General features: G+C 36.8%; 3 protein-coding genes across 4 annotated transcripts; 1 reads left to right on the forward strand and 2 right to left on the reverse strand.

Moving 5' to 3' along the window:
* Window positions 1-4,825: 4,825 nt before the first annotated feature.
* On the forward strand, window positions 4,826-7,080 carry LOC21395847 (phytolongin Phyl1.1). Its single transcript, XM_010113758.2, has 2 exons — window positions 4,826-5,011; window positions 5,426-7,080. Exon 2 carries the CDS (start codon window positions 5,708-5,710, stop codon window positions 6,560-6,562), a length of 855 nt encoding a protein of 284 aa, XP_010112060.1. The 5' UTR covers window positions 4,826-5,011; window positions 5,426-5,707; the 3' UTR covers window positions 6,563-7,080.
* Window positions 7,081-7,462: 382 nt separating this feature from the next.
* LOC21395848 lies at window positions 7,463-11,148 on the reverse strand. 2 transcript variants are annotated; one of them, XM_010113759.2, is made up of 9 exons: window positions 10,918-11,148; window positions 10,749-10,800; window positions 10,576-10,655; window positions 10,255-10,373; window positions 9,821-9,903; window positions 9,565-9,664; window positions 8,874-9,332; window positions 8,271-8,383; window positions 7,463-7,973 (listed from the first exon to the last, which is right to left on the reverse strand). In XM_010113759.2, exons 1-9 carry the CDS (start codon window positions 10,973-10,975, stop codon window positions 7,793-7,795), a joined length of 1,245 nt encoding a protein of 414 aa, XP_010112061.1. In that variant the 5' UTR covers window positions 10,976-11,148; the 3' UTR covers window positions 7,463-7,792. The 2 variants fall into 2 exon arrangements, with proteins under 2 accessions (XP_010112061.1, XP_024031611.1); XM_024175843.1 differs by having other exon boundaries at window positions 10,754-10,800; window positions 10,918-10,997.
* A 3,152-nt stretch (window positions 11,149-14,300) lies between these two features.
* On the reverse strand, window positions 14,301-17,700 carry LOC21395849 (single-stranded DNA-binding protein WHY2, mitochondrial). Its single transcript, XM_024175853.1, has 8 exons — window positions 17,579-17,700; window positions 16,283-16,410; window positions 16,088-16,173; window positions 15,915-16,007; window positions 15,590-15,684; window positions 15,104-15,177; window positions 14,907-14,995; window positions 14,301-14,710 (listed from the first exon to the last, which is right to left on the reverse strand). Exons 1-8 carry the CDS (start codon window positions 17,614-17,616, stop codon window positions 14,585-14,587), a joined length of 729 nt encoding a protein of 242 aa, XP_024031621.1. The 5' UTR covers window positions 17,617-17,700; the 3' UTR covers window positions 14,301-14,584.
* Window positions 17,701-18,201: the final 501 nt, after the last annotated feature.

Below are 18,201 nucleotides of genomic sequence, written 5' to 3' on the forward strand. Positions count from 1 at the left end.
ATTATAATATCATATTATATGATAAAATAATAATATTAGAGTTATTAATATAATTATGATATTATTTGTTACAATATTACTATTACATTATATTAAATTATATTATATTATTGTATTATTATATTATATTATGAGTTTAAATTTAGATTGAGAAGATTGTAAATTTTAAATTTCATTAGGGGTATTATGAAAGTTTCATTAATTGTACTATGTTGATTATCGCACAATCTAAAAGCTAAAGTTGTTTTGGGGTTGCTTCTGATTTTGACTGTAGATTCTTCAAAAAACACTTTTGAGGAGATTTATAAAAAATATTAAAATCAGCTTTTGCTACAAGTAGAAGTTGATTTTGGAAGCGAAAAGCAATATCAAACGCAGCTTTAAACTATTTTTAATCATCTTAGAGGGAGTGTTAATAGATATAAGAGTAATTAAGTTTAGTTAAATTGGTCTCACATTGAGGTGTGAGTAATTTTTCCTATTTATAATAACAATATTTCAAACATGGCCAAATGAAGCAAACGTGGTATGATTATAATTGATGATCGTTACGTCAAATTATATGAATTAAACAAAGGTAAGGTTTAAGTTTGAAGGGAGGCACGACTTTAATCCCGTGTTCGGTTTAAAAAAAAAGAAGAAAAGCAACCATGACCAAAGAGAAATAAAATATATTTTCATTTTTTATTTTTACTTTTCAAAAACTGAAAAATAGGCATAAGAAGCAAGATAAAATTAGATTTCTTTTGTTTAAAAAAAAAAAAACCCAAATGAGAATTAAGGAAGTCAAAGTCAATAGGTAGAAAGGTCTACTAATAATACAGAAGAAAATGAAACATGAAAGAAAGGAAAAAAAGAAAAAAAAAAGTAAGTGAATAGTGTTGGAATTTTGGGCCAACAGGCCGGCCCGAGGCCAGAATTTTTCAGGCTCGATGGGCAGGCCCATTTGCCGGCTTGGGCAGCCCGAAAATGATCAAGTCACCAGAGTCTGTTGCCGTGTTATCTCCGTCCGCCGAAATTTTTCCAGTCAGGGCCAACTGAAGCCCGAAACCCGACCAACAGATAAATTTTTTACCGTTGGAGCCTGACCTGACCCGAAGCTCAAAAAGCCCGACCCCAACAGCTAGTTTTTTGACCATTGCCCTGAACCTGACCTGGCGAAAACAAAACTAGCCATTGGATCCGAATTTGGGAAAAAAAATTAATTTTTTAACCTAAAAATTTCCCTATAAATACCCCATCCCCCACACATTTTCCTCACTCAAACTCTCTCAATCCCTCTCAATCTCTCTCAATTTCTCTCAATCTCTCTCAATCTCTCTCAATCTCTCTTACAATTTTTCTAAAAACTATCACATTATCCTAAAGCTCTCTCTCTCAAATGGCTCTCATTTTTTTATAGTGGATTCTTTTAGTTATAGTGGTATTCATGTTGATGCCCAACACAACGTGGAAGAAGGGCAATTTCCCACTAATGAATTTGTTACGGAGGAATCTACTAATCTGAGCCCTGGTGGATGTACTGGAGGTCGTGGTCGCAATGGTGGTGGGTGTGGAGAAGCGGCGAGTGCAAGTGCGACTGCGTCTACAAGTGTTACAACCTCCAGGAGGAAATGCAAGCGCACTTTGACAGTTTGAGATCACTTCGACACAATTGAGGAGATCGACAATGAAGGTAACACTAAACATATAGCTTAGTGTAAATATTGTTTATCTAAATTACAAGGTGACACTATTAACAGCACCACACACTTGAGAAGATACTCCGAAAAGTGTCTTTAAAAGCTTAGCCAGTCCGGCAGACTCAAACTTCGCCAAACGCAATTATCTTTTGATCGCGCAACCGGTGGTCTAACCACTTGAAAATATGATCCGCAAGTAGATCGTATAGAAGTTGCGCGAATGATAGCTGCATTAGATCAACCACTTAGTTTTGTATAGCATCCTAATTAGCAACAATATATTAAAATTGTACATAATCATAATGTACAATTCACTTCAAAAACTACTCTTAGGAAAGATTCATTAAAATTATTTAAAAAAGAAAAAGAAGCATTATAAACCTTTTACACTAGACTAGCGGGTGCATTGCGTTAACGGTATATATTTGGTCCGCCATTGTCAATAAAGATTATTTAGCTGTAATCAGACATTACTTTAAAAGATTTGATTTAGATAAGAGAATATTAAGTTTTAAATGTGTTTTAGGATTATTGTTTCGTCAATTATCGTAATAGAAAATCAACTCGTATCAATCAATCGAATTTGTTGAATAAGTAGTATGAATGATAAGTAGTATTAACCATACAAATTAGAATATTCATAAATTCGACTTAGTGTGTATTATATATAATGTATGATCATGTTTGCGAAAATATAAGAAATTAAAGTATCTTGGTTCTCTCCCATGAGTTGATCCGGAAGTAGATTAATTATAAAAATTCTATTGAATCTGAATCATTGATTCATCTGGTATTTAAATATATGAGTCATTTACATATAAGTTTACTAGATCGAAAATTTCTTATTAAAAAAAAAATTATAGATCCAATGTCACATTCAGTAAAGATTTATGATACATAAAAATGCATTGTTAAAAAATTCACAGTTCTCTTGTTTTCTTATCTTATTTTTTTTTATTTACGTTTACTTTACTGATTTTTTACTGAAAAAAAGGAATATAAGAAAATTAAAATTAAAGTAAATAAAAAAATAAAGCTAAGAAATTTAGATAGGAACTGACATCTTGATTATATATCAAAGGAATTGAGATAGTATCACATGGCGCGAATTTAATATATAATACAATTTTAAATGTAATTGATAAATTTAGATTAAGAGATAAAGTAATGGCTATAACATTAGATAATGCTAGTGTCAATACAAAAGCAATTGAGTTCCTTAAAAATAATTTAAGTTTATTCGGTGACAGTACTATTTTCCACTAACGTTGTGCATGCCACGTAATAAATTTAGTAGTTAAATCTGGTTTAAAAGAAATGGGTACTTACATTAAAAGAATTAGAGATAGTCTTGCATGGATTCAAGGTAGTAACCAAAGACAAGAAGATTGGTTTAGGTTCTTACAAGCATTAAATATACCTCCTAGAGCATTAACGTTAGATATACCTGTAAGATGAAACTCAACTTATATAATGATTCAACAATGCATCTCCTATAAGGATGCTATAACAAACTATATGTGTGCAAAATTAGGAGTATGGCATTTAGACGCATATGATTGGTAACTTACCGAAGTTTTTCTTATCAATTTTTAGGTAGTTTTCATGAAGTTACTTTAAAGTTTAGTGAAACATATTATACAACATCACTTTTAGCTTTAGGTAAACTTTTAAGAATTAATATTTTATTTAGTAAATATAGGGCGGACCCAATCTTAGAAGTTCCTATTCATTCTATAGAAAAAAACTTTAAAAAATATTGGTCTAAGTTGTATTTGTTGTATGGATTAGGTACTATTTTTGATCATAGATTAAAATTAGACGGTTTAGAAAACTTAGATGAATTTTTAGGTATCAATTGTTCGAACCAATTTCTAACAATAAAGGAAAAAATATTTTCGATCTATAGTAAATATGAAAATAGGTTTAGAAGCACAAACTCTGGAGTATAGGAACTACAACAACAAGATGAAAATCCGCATTCATTTTTGAATGTTTTATGGTTGAAGAAGAAGAATAAGAAGACAATTCAAACAGAAGCTGTGATTGGATCTTCATCAACAGGTGGCAGCGGTGGCGGTAGCTTCAACGAGCTTATGGCGTATCTCAGTGAGAGCTTAGTAGCCGACGATACTAGAGAATCGTTTGACTTAGTTCAATAGTGGAGGGCACGAGCATTAACTTGGTCAATCCTAACTTGATTGCCAATGGATATATTTTCGATTCCAGTCTCCACTGTTTCATCTGAACAAACCTTAAGTATGACATGATGAATACTTGAGGAGCGCTGAAACACATAACAAAGGGACATTGTTGAAGCCTTGGTCTGCATTAAGGATTAGGATCGTGCCGATCAACGTCTACAAGATACAATTTCGTCAGAAAGTCAAGAATTGACTGATGAATTTAATAGATTAACATTTAATTTTGAAGACGATCCTTCAGCTTCAAATTAAATTGTAAATTTGTAATTTGTAAATATGTATTTATGTTTGATATTGTAATTGTATAACTTTGTAAGTTTATAAAATTTATAATTCGTCACAAAATGATTGCACTTTTTTTTCCTTACCAAGTTTTTATCCCAATTGAATTTTTCTTGGTAAGGTTTTTAACGAGACAATCATGAATTACGAATTTAAAAATTAATATACAAAATTAATTTATTAAATTGTGTTGAATGTTGATTTTAGTTTTTATATAATTTTAACACAAAATAACTTAATAATTATAAAAATTAAAAAATATTAAAAAATATAGGCATTTCAGATTGGTTCGGGCTGCCCGATCGAGCTTAGGTAGCCAAATACAAACTCACGGCCCATTCACGGCTTTCTTAGGCTCGAACGGGCGGCCCAAAAATTTCAAACAAATTAGATCAGAAATCAAGCAAAAATTTAGGCCCCGTTCATTTCGCCGATTTGAGTTTTGCTACAGTAAAAAGCTCTCAGAAACAGTCACATCTAACTTTTTTACTACACTAAAAAATTCTCACATAAAATCACATCTTAACTCAAATTATAAACTCAAATCAGTAAAGTGAACGAAATATTTTTGAGCAGTCAAAAGTAGTCTGTCTAAAATTCTAACACTACAAGTGAAAAAGATACGAAAGAAAATTTCCAAACACTTTTCCCATTATTACTTCTCTCTCCCTCAACTCCCATCACCCCCTCTCCTTTCTAATCATCACTTCCTTTCCTTTGGAAGCGCTCTCTCTCTCTCTCTCTCTCTCTCTATATATATATATATATATATATACACACACACACACACGCACACACACACACAGCCTCTGAAGATGTCTCTGTTTGCGACAGCTTCTCCAGGTATGCTATATTAATACTTATCATTCTGTTTGGCTACCCATAAATTCTGGGATTTTTTTTTTAATTATTTGATCAGAAAATATATGGTTTTGAATTAGAGGTTTAGACTATCTCCTTTCTTCACCCTCTTAGCACTTAGCAGGGAGTGATTGTTGTATCCTCGTCGGCTTGAAAAGTTTTCACCTTTTATTTGTTTCGGATTTTTCATTTCAGCAATCTTCTTCTTATTATCGGCTTTATCGCAATTTGTCTGGATTCTAAATTCGTTTTGTTCTTACTTTCCCATGCTTCACCCAGCATTTTTGTGCCAATTGTTTGAAATAAATTTATTTATTTATTTTTCAAGAGGCAATCTTGAAAACCCTAAAACGGATTGTTCAAATTAATTTTGATGGATTTTCTTTGTGTTTACAGAATAGAAACGAGATTGGCATGAGGGAGTAGTTAGCTGAACAAGTGTATTGGTACGTTTTAGACGCTTTCTGACTTTGTAGCTCACGCCCGCCAGTATATTCCTTTCCGTTTGGACTTGGAGATCTTCTTAGCTTTATGCTCTGCAGAATCTTCATTGCTTAAATTATCCCACAGCTTTAATTCGATAGCCCCACCCGAGATTCAACTCTGTTTCATGCGTTTTTTACTTCGCGGAATTGTGATTGTTGAGACTTGAAAGTGGTGAATTTGATCGATTTAGAAATGGATTCGGTTCGAAATATGGTTTACTATTGCTGTGTAGCAAAGGGAAACAGGATTCTCTACGCTTATAGCGGCGGAGGAGGAGAAGATCATGAGGTGGATAGTTTAGTTTCATTGTGCTTGGAGAGCACTCCTCCTTTTCATAAGTGGTATTTTGAGACAATGGGGAAGAGGACCTTTGGGTTTCTCATTGAAGATGGCTATGTTTATTTCATTATTGTGGATGACAATGTCAGAAATACAGGGGTTCTTCAGTTTCTGGAGGATTTTAGAGACGAATACAAGAAGGTTGCTAGAAAGGGGTCAAGGGGAAGTTTGTCCAATATGAACTCTATCTCTGTGCAAGAGCATTTAATTCCTGTTATCCGCCGCTTGATCGCCTCTTTACAGAATGTTTCTCAGGCGGGTAGTAGTGCTTGGACAGGTGCGACCCCGTCACTTCACGCCAGTCTGTCTCCATCACCGAGTAGTATTGCAAATGGGCAAATTGAAGTCTCCAGTTCTACGAAAGCTCCTTTATTGGGCAAGTCTTCCAAGCAAGAGAAGAAGAAGGCAAAGGATCATGTTATTGGAATGAGAGACATCGAATTGGAGGAGCACAGAAAATCGACCGATAGAGGAGTTAATATTGATTCGATTTCAGCAACTTTAGATTCTTCTAACCAAGCTGGAGCAGGTTCTTCAATCTCCCTGCAAAAGGATTTGGGGTCGATGAGGATCAGATCCACTTCTCAAACCATTCGGAAGAAGTGGCGGCGTCAAGTACGTATTGTGCTTGCTATTGATGCTGCCGTCTGTCTAGTACTATTTACGATTTGGTTATTCATCTGTCGCGGTATCAAGTGCATCCGTTGAGGGACTTTACAGTCTTCCTATGGTTGAATGATTCAAAAACTAATCAAGATTCCAAAATTGCCCGGAAATTCCTGTAATCATGGCGGTGAACGGCTGATAATTGTTGTATTGGTTAAAAGGGGTTGGTTGTTTTGCAAATACAGTGAATAGAAGAAGCAACAGTGAAGTTTGTGAATGATTGGGAATTTGTATCTGCTTGGTGGGGATGCGCTTGGAGATATAATATGCATTCGGCAACATCAGATTTAGAGACTTGACTGTACAGTTTTCATAGGTTTTCTGTACGTGGAATTTTATGAGATTATCAGAATCATTATTGTGAGTGTTTGTTTCCACGCCCTTCTGCAGTTACCGAGACTTTTTGTTTGTTTGTTTGTTCCTTCCACAAGTCATTCAAATGGTCACTTTGCATTTTGTAACATGCTGCTCCTACTGTACTGCTATACAGCTAATCACATGGGCCTTTTCCTTTGCCCGCATCTCATTTTTATCTTCATCTTTAATTTGACAACGGTGGTACGGACTTAAAGCACTCAATTAAGAATGTCCAACTTTCATCCATTATAATCCACTTAGAAGTAGACCTCTTTTATTATTATTATTATTACTACTATTATTACTACAAAGTTTGTTTTTTGGTCGAGGACTTGATTTAAGTTTTCAGATAAAAGACAGCCAAACTTTCAAGTAATCCAATGTTCTTTTTTACTGGGAAGTTGGTCAATTTCAAAGTTTTCTGAGCTCAATACATCGTTTAAACAAACTGCTTAATTAGCGATTCATCTTGTAGAATAAATCAATAACATAAGAAATTTGTCTCAAAACTGACATCTATAAATAAATGAAAATGATACATAATAATCGAGAATCAATATAATACAATCCAAAAATGAAGGGGAAATAAGAAATCCGGGATCTATTACCATCTAGTTTCTATATATGCTAAACTAAAAAAGTTTGCCCCATTCTCCATAAATTGTCTTCCCCTTGTTGTAAATGAAGTTCAGACAGAAGCGTCACAGCCTAGGTATGGGCTGCCTCTGATGTCAATTTGCAGTCATAGTTCGAAGAGCTCAGTTCTCGCTGAGGCTATATGTCCTTTTTCAGCTTTCTCAATTCCGAATCATTGGGACCAAAAACAAAAAGAATTTCCTAAAGAATATAACCAGAGACATCTCATACAAAATTTTTCTGGGTCTCGTTTACTAGGAGAGCTGTAAGCAGTTGCAGTCAGCAAGTTACGGCTGTATCGAGAACTTGCTCAGGCACCATAACCCTGAACACAGCATAGTGATGATTCAAGCTTCTTTCCCCTTGTAGTCTATAAACACTTCCTAGTGCCCCAGCATTCGAGTTTGGAAAAGCAAAGAACATACGCCGGATTCTCTGATGAACGAGGGCCATTGCACACCTAACAAAAACGCAAACGCCAAAGCATAAGAAAACTGAATGTCGTAGAAGACTAAATGTAGAAGCGATCAACAATACCAAACCAGACTTTTGACTCTCAAAATTTCATCAACTTTCATCAAGTATGCCTACTTTTTCATTATGATATGGATTTTATGCAATTTGAGGGTTATTTTTCTTGTACCCTACCAAAAAATCCTCCAAAGAGCAAATAAAATAAGGCCCATAAAAGAAAGCCACAACGAAAGCCTCTATTATTCAGAAGCAAGCACAACAAAAAAAAAAACAAAAGGCTTACATGGTACATGGCTCCCAAACAAGGTAGATGTCATAACCAGTACATAGATAAGGCCTAGCTGATAGAGATTGTGAATCTTCCCCGCAAGAGTCCAGGATGTCATCACCCTTAACCTGTATGGCACAACAAAAATCCAACATGTTAATTCAATTCCTAATTTCCTATAAGTAACCAAAACACAGTTCAAACAATTTGTTCAAAGAAAACATCATTGCTCATGCAGTTATCGAGTGTTAGTTAGATGCTTCACATGCTTCAAACTATGGCTCAAGCCACAGACACCGAGGACAAAACCAAAACAGTACGAGAAAGGATGACACATGTTGCAGTACGTTTACAAGGGCTTTACATGAAACTGGGAATCATATTGCAACCAGAAAGCCTCAGTAGAAGTTGAAACAATCTTCCAATGTGAATGGAAGCAAAATGTGAGATTCAAAGGCAATCTGAACGCTCATCCTCTACTCCTTCATACTCATGCAAAAAGAATTCAAAAGAGAAACTACTGAAAGTGGTGGAGCGAAAAGACCATCTCTGTGTAGGTTTTATTATAAACTCTCCAAAGAAAGAGGTCTCATTTGAAGCAGAAAGAATTAAGTATACCTTTTCAAAATCTGTCTTTTGTCTTTTTGCTAGAGAGCCCATGGAAGTAGATTGCACATTATCCGTATCAACTGGTTTGTCTTGGATGTCACACAAATTGGGAAAAAGGTGCCGGTCCCTGGCAGCAGAAGACTCGATGGCAACAATAGCAGCGTGTCGTAAAGGGTGCCAACGACAAGAACCCATATGTGCTTGCTGCTCAGCCCATCCCCACGGAAATAAACAAGAAACATGGGCATATAGCTGCTTTTCCTCAACTGGAAAACCGTTGGAATGCAGAGTTTTACAGCTCACCGTTCCCTCGCAATCAGTATTTGAATTGAAGGCTTTTGGCTGTTTGAAGCAGCAGGTTTTGAGGACATTCTTGTCTTCTGGAGTATCCCAAGAGCAAGTTTGATCGCATGCACTAGAAATTACCCGTTTAACTGAAGGATCCACTATAAGTGCAGCATTGACAACCTAGAGATGAAGCAAAGAAAACCTTATGACAAAAGCACAAACACTAGCACACGTGGTGTACCATAAATACGACGAGCCGTGTACCCTTAAATGATATAAGAGTTTCAGAGAATTAAATGCAGCCCCCCATAGAGAAAAACGCAGTTTTGAAGTTATTATCAATAGTACAAGATATTGACAGACAATAAGTTAGCTCAGGGAGAGAAAATAACTCAATAAGTTAAACAGTTACCGAGCGACCACTAGATTTTGCCAGCTGAATAGCAGCGTTCATGAAACTGAAAATTGATTGAGAGTCCTCTTCACTGAATCCCGTGATACCGTCAATATTACTGTTGGAGGGTGAATCAGAAAACACGGAGAAGCAAAAATTATAAACCAAATGACACATCGTTGGTAAATTAATGAGTAAAAAAGCAGTAGTATACACAAAAGAAGACAAAAACATAGAAACAAACAAGAAATTTCTACATGATAGCATATCTTACTAAGTTGGAGGATGATATGATGTTGGCCATAGTTTACATTGCTCTTCCCACTCTTCTTTTGATGTGGCAGCATATTTGCATACCTAAACAAAACTTAAAACGAACAAGTACATGTTACATGGTGAAATGTTAACTCTTTAGTAGGATAAGACAGAATACGAGTTTTAGGCTTTCATGATTTAGATTCTACAAGATAAAACTTTTATATGGTTGTCTTAAAAAGAAAAATTGAATGGCACGATCTACTTTATTTTTCTGGAAAAACATTTTTATAGTTGTAACATAAAATCTAAGATAATCAATCAAAAAAAGAAAAAAAAAAAAAAAGAAAGCAAGAGACTTGTCATATGTATCGTATAAGATAGTTGAAATTGGTTACTGAGTTGGTATAGTGCGCGTCAAGATAAGATAGAATGAAAAAAAGGAAGACCCACTTTCGTTCGAAAAGGGCTCAACTGGTAGGAAGTGATTAGGTCCTGTACATCGTTTGGGATGTTGCACAACTCATTGTTATTTTCAGCTACGCATAAGATCACTGATAGCTCTGTTTTGCCTGTAAAGTCAGGTCAGGCAGAAATAACCCAATATGATCAAATTGAAATCAGTACACAGAATAAATATATATAAATACATACTATATGAGATTCTATCAATATCCAAAACTGAAATACAAATTTTTATCTCTTTATCTATCTTAAAATAAGAGCAAATGGGGAAGAAAGGAAAAAAAAAAAAAAAAAAAAAAAAAAAGGCACCATCTTGAGCTTGTAGAAGTTTCTTGCGGATTCGCTTGACATGGCGAAGAGTTTCAAGGGGTGCAATTTGGTTTAAACGCCTAAACCAAAAATGAAAAGGATGAAATTCATAGAAAGAGAAACAAAAGAGAGAAAGAGAAGCAAAGAAAGGAAGGGGATGATGAGAATTGAACCTTACAAGAGTATTGGCAAGCTTAGGCTCAAGCTGTGCAGCGAATACATCAACTGTTTACACATATAAATATACATAAAAATGTGATGATGATGAAGAACAAGAAAGCATGAAATATGATATAACAATTAACTAGTGTATGTAAAGAAATAAAGGAAGTAAGAGTAGACCGGTGGGTTGTTGGTGGGGAGGGAACGGGAGCTTCTCTGGGATGTGGACGATCTCCATCCTCACCACCTGCACTCTCTGCACTCTGCACTTTGGTCCGTCCGTTTTTAAAAAGAAAACACCAAAAATAACCGACCAGGGGCAGGGAGGCCGGAGATTGAGATTTGAGAGCAGCCAGAAGAAGGGCTCCTGAGTGAGTGTGAGAGCTTAATTAAATACTCAATCGATTGAGATTTCACGAATCCATCCCTTATTTCAATTTATCACTTTTTTTCTTCTTCTTATTTTCAATTTCATGCAAAAACGATACATTTTTTTTTCGGGGTTAAATTTTTATTGACTGTGTTAAAAAACCCTAAATATTCTTCATAGTTTTTTAATATTGAACTTTTTCGTGTTTTTTCTTCTTATTCTTAATTTTTTCCCCTTTAAAGGTGTTTAGGATTTTTCCATAGTCAAAATTGACCATTAATTGAGAATAAGGTAACATTTGAGGTACAAACGTTTATTAAATTCTAAATACATGAATGCTTATTTCTCAATATCATCACCACATTAACAAATAGATTCCTTTGTACGAGGTTTAACAGTATATGGGTATGTATGTAACACCCTTAGGTGGTGTTATGCAATAAGATTAGAAATATGAGGGACAAACAAAAATAAAAATAAAATATAATTCTCAAAATATAAACGACAAGTGCCCATGAGACTTTTAACGAAAAACTCATAATTAAAAATCACAAATCGACAAAACAAAATAAAACCAGAAATTCACAGTATAGCACCATATAAAATACTTAAATGATACAATCATCATCAGACACATCTCTGTCGAAAACAACACAGTTAGAATCTTACATAACTGAAGAAGAAGGTTGAAAGAAGGGATAGGTCTCCAACACGTTGCGCACTGTGAGACGTCTACTCCTCGTCTGAAAGATTACACTGTGCACCGCCTGGGGAATGGGAAGAGAAAAGGGGTGAGCATGAAATGCTCAGTAGGAGAACTATTACTCACTTTTAGTTTTATTTGTTTTTCCGGATTAAACCTACATGGTTAGTAGCTTTTATGTTTTATGTATAGTGAGTTAGATAACCCAATATGTACGCTCGTGACAAAAAACTCTCGAAGGGCGCGGTGATTCGGAGGCACTGATAGCAAGGAGCTCTATCTCGGTGTCCCTACCAGATCAGTTCTCGAACCATGGGCAAGGGCGAACTGTCGTTCCGGGCCCTCACCAAGACGCAACCACTGTATAGTAACCTTAGGGATTCTCAACCCCGGAGAGCGTCATCACCTCTCTACTCTTTTACCTTTTCGGGTTCACACCCAGGGGTGGTGAACGGCCACACCTACTGTTAGCACACTATCTCACTATCGTGTTCGGTTTACATTCTCCTAACCATGCTTTTGTGTCAGGTTCCAAAATTATGTCAAATCTCTTGGCCACGCTGTACACTACAGGACGGGCCCCCTAATGGCTTTGTTCAAGTCATATCGTATAACAATAATAAAGAAGTTTAATATACAATTTCATTCTTATCAAATTTAACAAAATTAATTAAATTAAATTAAATTCCACAAAAGTTAAGTAATAGGACCCCTACCTCAAAATGGATCCCGGAGGGACTGTGGGCGGCTAGGAATAACTCTCGAATTTTTTAAACCACGAACGAGTCTTTGTCCCACCGGTCGGCTTTGCCTCGATCCGCGTGCAAATCAGTACCGTATGACTTCTAAAACGAAGTGGAATTGGTTTAAACGGACACTGCCATTGCGTTCAGCACGTCGAAACAAGTCGGGATATGGTCTCAGATCGCCAATCCGAAGTCAGGAAGCTGAGAAACGAAGCTTCGCCAGAATCCGGCCACCGGTGGCGGCGGAGCTTCCCGAAGAAGAATCCCGCGGCGGGATCGGGTCCCCCCCCCCCCAAAAAAAATTGATGGTTCTGAATCCAATGGTGATGTCAATTTTACCAAATTCGGCCTCTAACCACTCGGATCGGGATCTTCAATTCCGGCCGAATTTCGAGCTTTAAATCTTTATTTTTCAACCACGGATCTTCAAAATTGATTGAGGGCTTTCATTACCCGTGAGATTATGAACATTTTGACACCAAGATCACGAGGATCCAACGGCGGCGGCGGCTCATTTTCTGGCAATGTGGCGGCGATGACTACGGTTGGTGGTCCAGAACGACTCGCCGGCTCCCTCTGAAGCTAATGGGCTGGGCGGTGTCATTCACGGCGGCCGGAGGAGGGAGATCCGAGAGCAACGGCAACGAGAAATTTGACCACCACAGGTGGCGGCGTTCCGGTCAGAATCAAGCCGTGCTACTGGTATAGTTTTCTTTGTCTCTTCGCTCTGAGTCTATTGGGACCGGAATCACCTCGATCGGACACCGGACGGCGAAGATATCATGATTGGAGGTTTGGGTGTTTTTCGGAACTTTGGCCGGCGAGTGTGGCGTCGTCTGGCGGAGTTGGCGGCTGGAAGACACCAATCCGGACTCAGCTCGACGAGATCTTTCCAACGAGCTGGGAGGTGTGGAAAACGGACGCCGAAATCTTGCCAGAGGTGGGTCGGCTGTGCGTGGAGAAAGAGAGAGAAAATGAAGAGAGAGGAAAAATGACAGTTTCTGATTGGTGAGGATGATGGATACGCCCAAGTGGCACTAAATCTGACCACCACAGGTGGCGGCGCTCCGGTCAGAATCAAGCCGTGCTGCTGGTACAGTTTTCTTTGTCTCTTCGCTCTGAGTCTATTGGGACCGGAATCACCTCGATCGGACACCGGACGACGAAGATATCACGATCGAAAGTTTGAGTGTTTTTCAGAACTTTAGCCGGCGAGTGTGGCGTCGTCCGGCGGAGTTGGCGGCTAGAAGACACCAATCCAGACTCAGCTCGATAAGATTTTTCCAACGAGCTGGGAGGTGTGGAAAACGAACGCTGGAATCTTGCCAGAGGTGGGTCGGCTGTGCGTGGAGAAAGAGAGAGAAAATGAAGAGAGAGGGAAAATGACGGTTTCTGATTGGTGAGAATGATGGATACGCCCAAGTGGCACTAAATAACAAGTTAGGCATGCTGACTGTCAAAATTTTTATTTTTGACCCTCGCATTTCTCTTAAATTTGAATTCTGACCTAGATTTCTAAAATTTTTACTCTTAAGTCTTTAAAAAATTACAAATTGACCCCAAATAAATTGAGTTTTACAATATATCCCCCATATCTGGAGTAATTAGATAAGTAATGATGGTGTAATGATGGTGTGTAATAATAATAATAATAATAATAATAATAATAATAAATCTTGGTACAAATTAGCCTCGTTCTCTATTGAACAGGGGAAAAAAAAGATAAAAAGTCGCCGTGACTAGCACACTACAGCATCATGAGTCATGAATGATATTGATTTCTTAAAAGTCGACAAATTTAGGTTGGTTGACTTTAAAATAGAAAACGGAGTTTCAGAAACTTGATGAGATTGAGATTGTTCAACTTTGACAGTCAATAAGCATCATTTAATCGGGCATAGCATAAATGTCCTATTAAATCAGTTTCCTAATGCGTTGCCCACAAAACAACAAAATCTTTTGTCCCCAAAAAACAAACACAAAACAATTTGAGCCTTGAGGAGTACATGAGTAGAAGAGCAACGAGAATCATCTATCCCACTCTGTATCTAAATCTCGGCGATCAACCTTGGAACTCGATGCATGCGCTTCCGGCAAATCTCTTGGCAGTTTATTCGTTAACCGATCCCATCCCAATATGTGGGGCAGAGCATACTGCACCATCAAAAATCAAACATAACTAAACTAAGCCTTCAACATTTCCAGTGCTGAAATTCGTCGAAAAATGCTATTCACTGCTGCGCGTCGTTTTTATTCTACTACTACTGCTACTACATGTGTGGTGATCATCACAAGTGTTCTAACTCTGGGAAAAAAAAAGAAACAATACGTTATAATTTGGCATTCTTACACTGCAAACTGTCTTCACCACCGCAAATTCTGCTGTTGTGAAAGGAACAGCAAAGTTGTCTCTTGTTTTCAGAATGTTGTTCACAACCGCTGCCACCCAAAAAACAATATATATTTCATAATATGCTCAATCAAAAACTTCTTTTTTCAAAAAAAGAAAATCCGAGTACAAACACAACGAGAGAGCACTTTTCTTACTCAAAGAAATCATGTAACCACCACCGGTTGCATGAGGCTTAATTGACAAGCTCTTCCTCACTTGACCAGCATTACTGCACTATTACAACTTCCTTCATCAATACCACAGACAAGTTACTTTTTTGTTCCAAAACTATCAACATTCAGTTCAAATTAACATGCTTGTATGTTTGAATTTTGAATATTAAGGGCCCGTTTTAGTTCGCTGATTCGAATTTTTAATTTGAGTTGAGATGTGACTTTATGTGAGAGCCTTTTACTGTAACAAAAAAGTTATATGTGACTGATCTGAGAGTTTTTTACTGTAGCAAAACTCGAATTCTAAATTCGAATTGGTGAAATGAACAGGAAATGCTATCTCAATTCGCTTACCTCGTAAATGTGAACTCTAATTCCTATCCTAGACAAAGCAAATTTAATTTACCATCCGAGCTTTAAATCTAGTGGAAGAATATTTTCATCTGAAAGAGAATGGTGGAATTTAACCTCGACAACATTGAAGGATCGTGGAAGAATTCACAAGAATCGTTGGAACCCATGCTTATCAAGGATCCAACCTCCGTGGCGTTCAAAGCAAAAAGCTACAAAATGAATGCCCAAATAGTACATCAATAAAAAGCTGCCACACAGGAGCTCAGAGAGAGAAAGACAGAGCTCAGAGCTCTAGCTGAAAAAATTCCCCAAGTACGATTTTTAATTATATGCATTCTTCGAGCAAATTAAACAGCAATAAATATAATCTACACACTGTCAACTCATTTGGATGAGCATAAAAACATAAGAAGAATTAAGAAAGAACTAAAGAGGTTACCTGCTTTTTTTCCCAGTCATACTTGCGCTCGCCGATGGCAGGAATGAACTTCAACATCATGACACCATGGCGATCAACTACACGCAACCCGGACTACGTAGGGAAAAAACACAATGATAATAATCAAGTTCATAGAGAGAGGGGAGGGAATGACAAGAGTGTAAAAAACACACATCCAATTTAGTGAACGTTGGGAGAACTGGAGTCACAGACAGTGCAGCTTTGCCCTTGTAAACAGTATAAGGAGCTGCAATACTTCCTGCAAGCTCATACACAAAAACGACAGATAATAGAACGCACTTTATCATCAATCTGGGCAAGAAATGGAATAGCTAAAACGTGAAAACTATAGTGAAATACAGACTCACCTTTAACGCCAAGGGTCTGTCCAGGTCCAGCAGTTGAAATTCCAGCACGAGAAGTAAAAGAATGTAATGGCAACCCATCACTTAGATTGACATCTTTCCCATATAACAGGTTTTTAGATGACTGGTTCCTTCATTCACCCATTCCAAAAGACAAAAAAAAAAAAAAAAAAAAAAAAAAGGGAAACCATCCATTAGGAAATAAAGTGTAGTAAAACCAACATTGACGCGGTTTCTGAAATGAAAACGAACGAAGACGGAAGCTTTATGGCAGTTTTATGTGAATATTCCTGATTCCTTTCAGTTCCAGATTAAGAATGGTGGACTTATTATGAAGTGAAGGACGCCTAGTAGTAGTTTCAGTATAAAACAGAAAATTCCAACTAATCACATGCACCAGAAAATCAATTTGATGACCCTATTCAAGAATAGATCTATTCCAATCACGTCATGTGGAGAACTTTTTTCTTTTAATATCTTTTTGCTCCGTCGTCTCATAGAAATGTTGACAGAAAAGTTGAGCCAATTGTATGAGCGTGAACATAAGCATGAAAAAAATACATACACACACACACAGACACGGAAAGCAAGCATCAAAATGGTTGAATAAATATCCAGAGAGTGAATAAAGTTTGAAAACCGTGAACAGAGAATGAGACTAGCAAATGAAGATTGAGAAAATGATACTGTATAATGTCCCTATACAGCACCAATATTTACACATTATTGGTACTTTTGTGCTGATATATAACTCCATTAGATTTTACCCTTAAAGAAATACAATGTCTTCTTTTTTATTTTGTCATGGTTTCCCGTGACTTCCTCTATCAAACTCAATAAATAGACACATTTCTTTGTTTGGGGTAGTACTGTAGGTTAATTTAATCGGTGAGGAGGCAGAACTAAAACAGATAAAACTCAAAAAGGTTCAAACTTGATCAATGATACGGGACAAAAGTTGAAGAAGCATGGAGTAGAGTAAAATTAACTTAAACCCACCCAGAATTTGAATAGACCTCCATCACAACACACATGGGTAAAGCAGAACAAGAGTCTACAGCTTAAAAATTTTAATAAAAAAAAATCGAAAGTAAGAATATTAAGTAGTTTACAAAAGTCGTTCATCTTGTGGTCTTTCTCGAAAACCCTGGAAAAGCCCAAAAGGTGACATTTTTGTTTTTGTGGGGAGTGGAGTAGAGGGAAAGGAAAGGAAACGAAAGAAGGCGATGGAAGGAACAAAAATTGAATGAAAAGATGGAGTAAAATATTAAGAAGAGAGAGTAGTGTGGAAACACATACCTTGAGGAGTTTAACAGCAGACGAGAGAGTTTCATCATCTTACTTTTGCCACTCCCAAATCCACACAGAGAGGATAGACGGGGGGTTTAGGAGAGAGAGAGAGAGAGAGAGAGGAGAGAGAGAGACCGTGACCGTGGAGAATAGTTTTTGTTTCGGGCGCTCTATATAAAAGTGTTAAAACTCCTTTTATCAGTATGTCTAAAGAAGATATGCTAAGGGGCTGCTTGTTACACCATATGTATTTGCACCCTCAACCTATTGATGCCACGTGTCAACAAAATTTACCACTTCCACACATAAGAAAGAAAGTATTATTTGCACTGTTGCTCCTAAACTCATCATTCTTTTGGAATATATCCCCTGAACCTTTTATTTTCGCAATTAGCCTCTTGATTTTAAAAATATGTGGCAATGACACCCACAGCCAATTCTAACAGTGTTAATTTTCTGTAGGAAGTTGACTATGACTTGCACATAAATCTTTATTTAAGAGCATGAACGGTCGTACTCGTACTTATTTATAATTACATTAGGGACCAGTAGGCCCAGTTTTATATTTATTAAATTTATATAAACTCACGTAAAAATTAAAAAGTACGCATATTTAATGATTAGAAAAATTT

This window comes from Morus notabilis, unplaced genomic scaffold (assembly GCF_000414095.1).
Source record: "Morus notabilis unplaced genomic scaffold, ASM41409v2 Scaffold544, whole genome shotgun sequence".
NCBI classification, from domain to species: Eukaryota; Viridiplantae; Streptophyta; class Magnoliopsida; order Rosales; family Moraceae; genus Morus; species Morus notabilis.

Bases quoted from the DNA above. Each gene is read 5' to 3' on its own strand.
- LOC21395847 (XM_010113758.2), top strand. From the start codon at position 5,708: ATGGATTCGGTTCGAAATATGGTTTACTATTGCTGTGTAGCAAAGGGA.
- LOC21395848 (XM_010113759.2), bottom strand. From the start codon at position 10,975: ATGGAGATCGTCCACATCCCAGAGAAGCTCCCGTTCCCTCCCCACCAA. The intron at 10,801-10,917 runs GTCTACTCTTAC...ATGTGTAAACAG, and splicing joins TCCCCACCAACAACCCACCG to TTGATGTATTCGCTGCACAG. The intron at 9,904-10,254 runs GTGGGTCTTCCT...AGTTTTGTTTAG, and splicing joins TGAGCCCTTTTCGAACGAAA to GTATGCAAATATGCTGCCAC.
- LOC21395849 (XM_024175853.1), bottom strand. From the start codon at position 17,616: ATGATGAAACTCTCTCGTCTGCTGTTAAACTCCTCAAG. The intron at 15,685-15,914 runs GTAACCTCTTTA...TTCATTTTGTAG, and splicing joins ATGACTGGGAAAAAAAGCAG to CTTTTTGCTTTGAACGCCAC. The intron at 14,711-14,906 runs GTAAGAATGCCA...TTGATGGTGCAG, and splicing joins TGGTGAAGACAGTTTGCAGT to TATGCTCTGCCCCACATATT.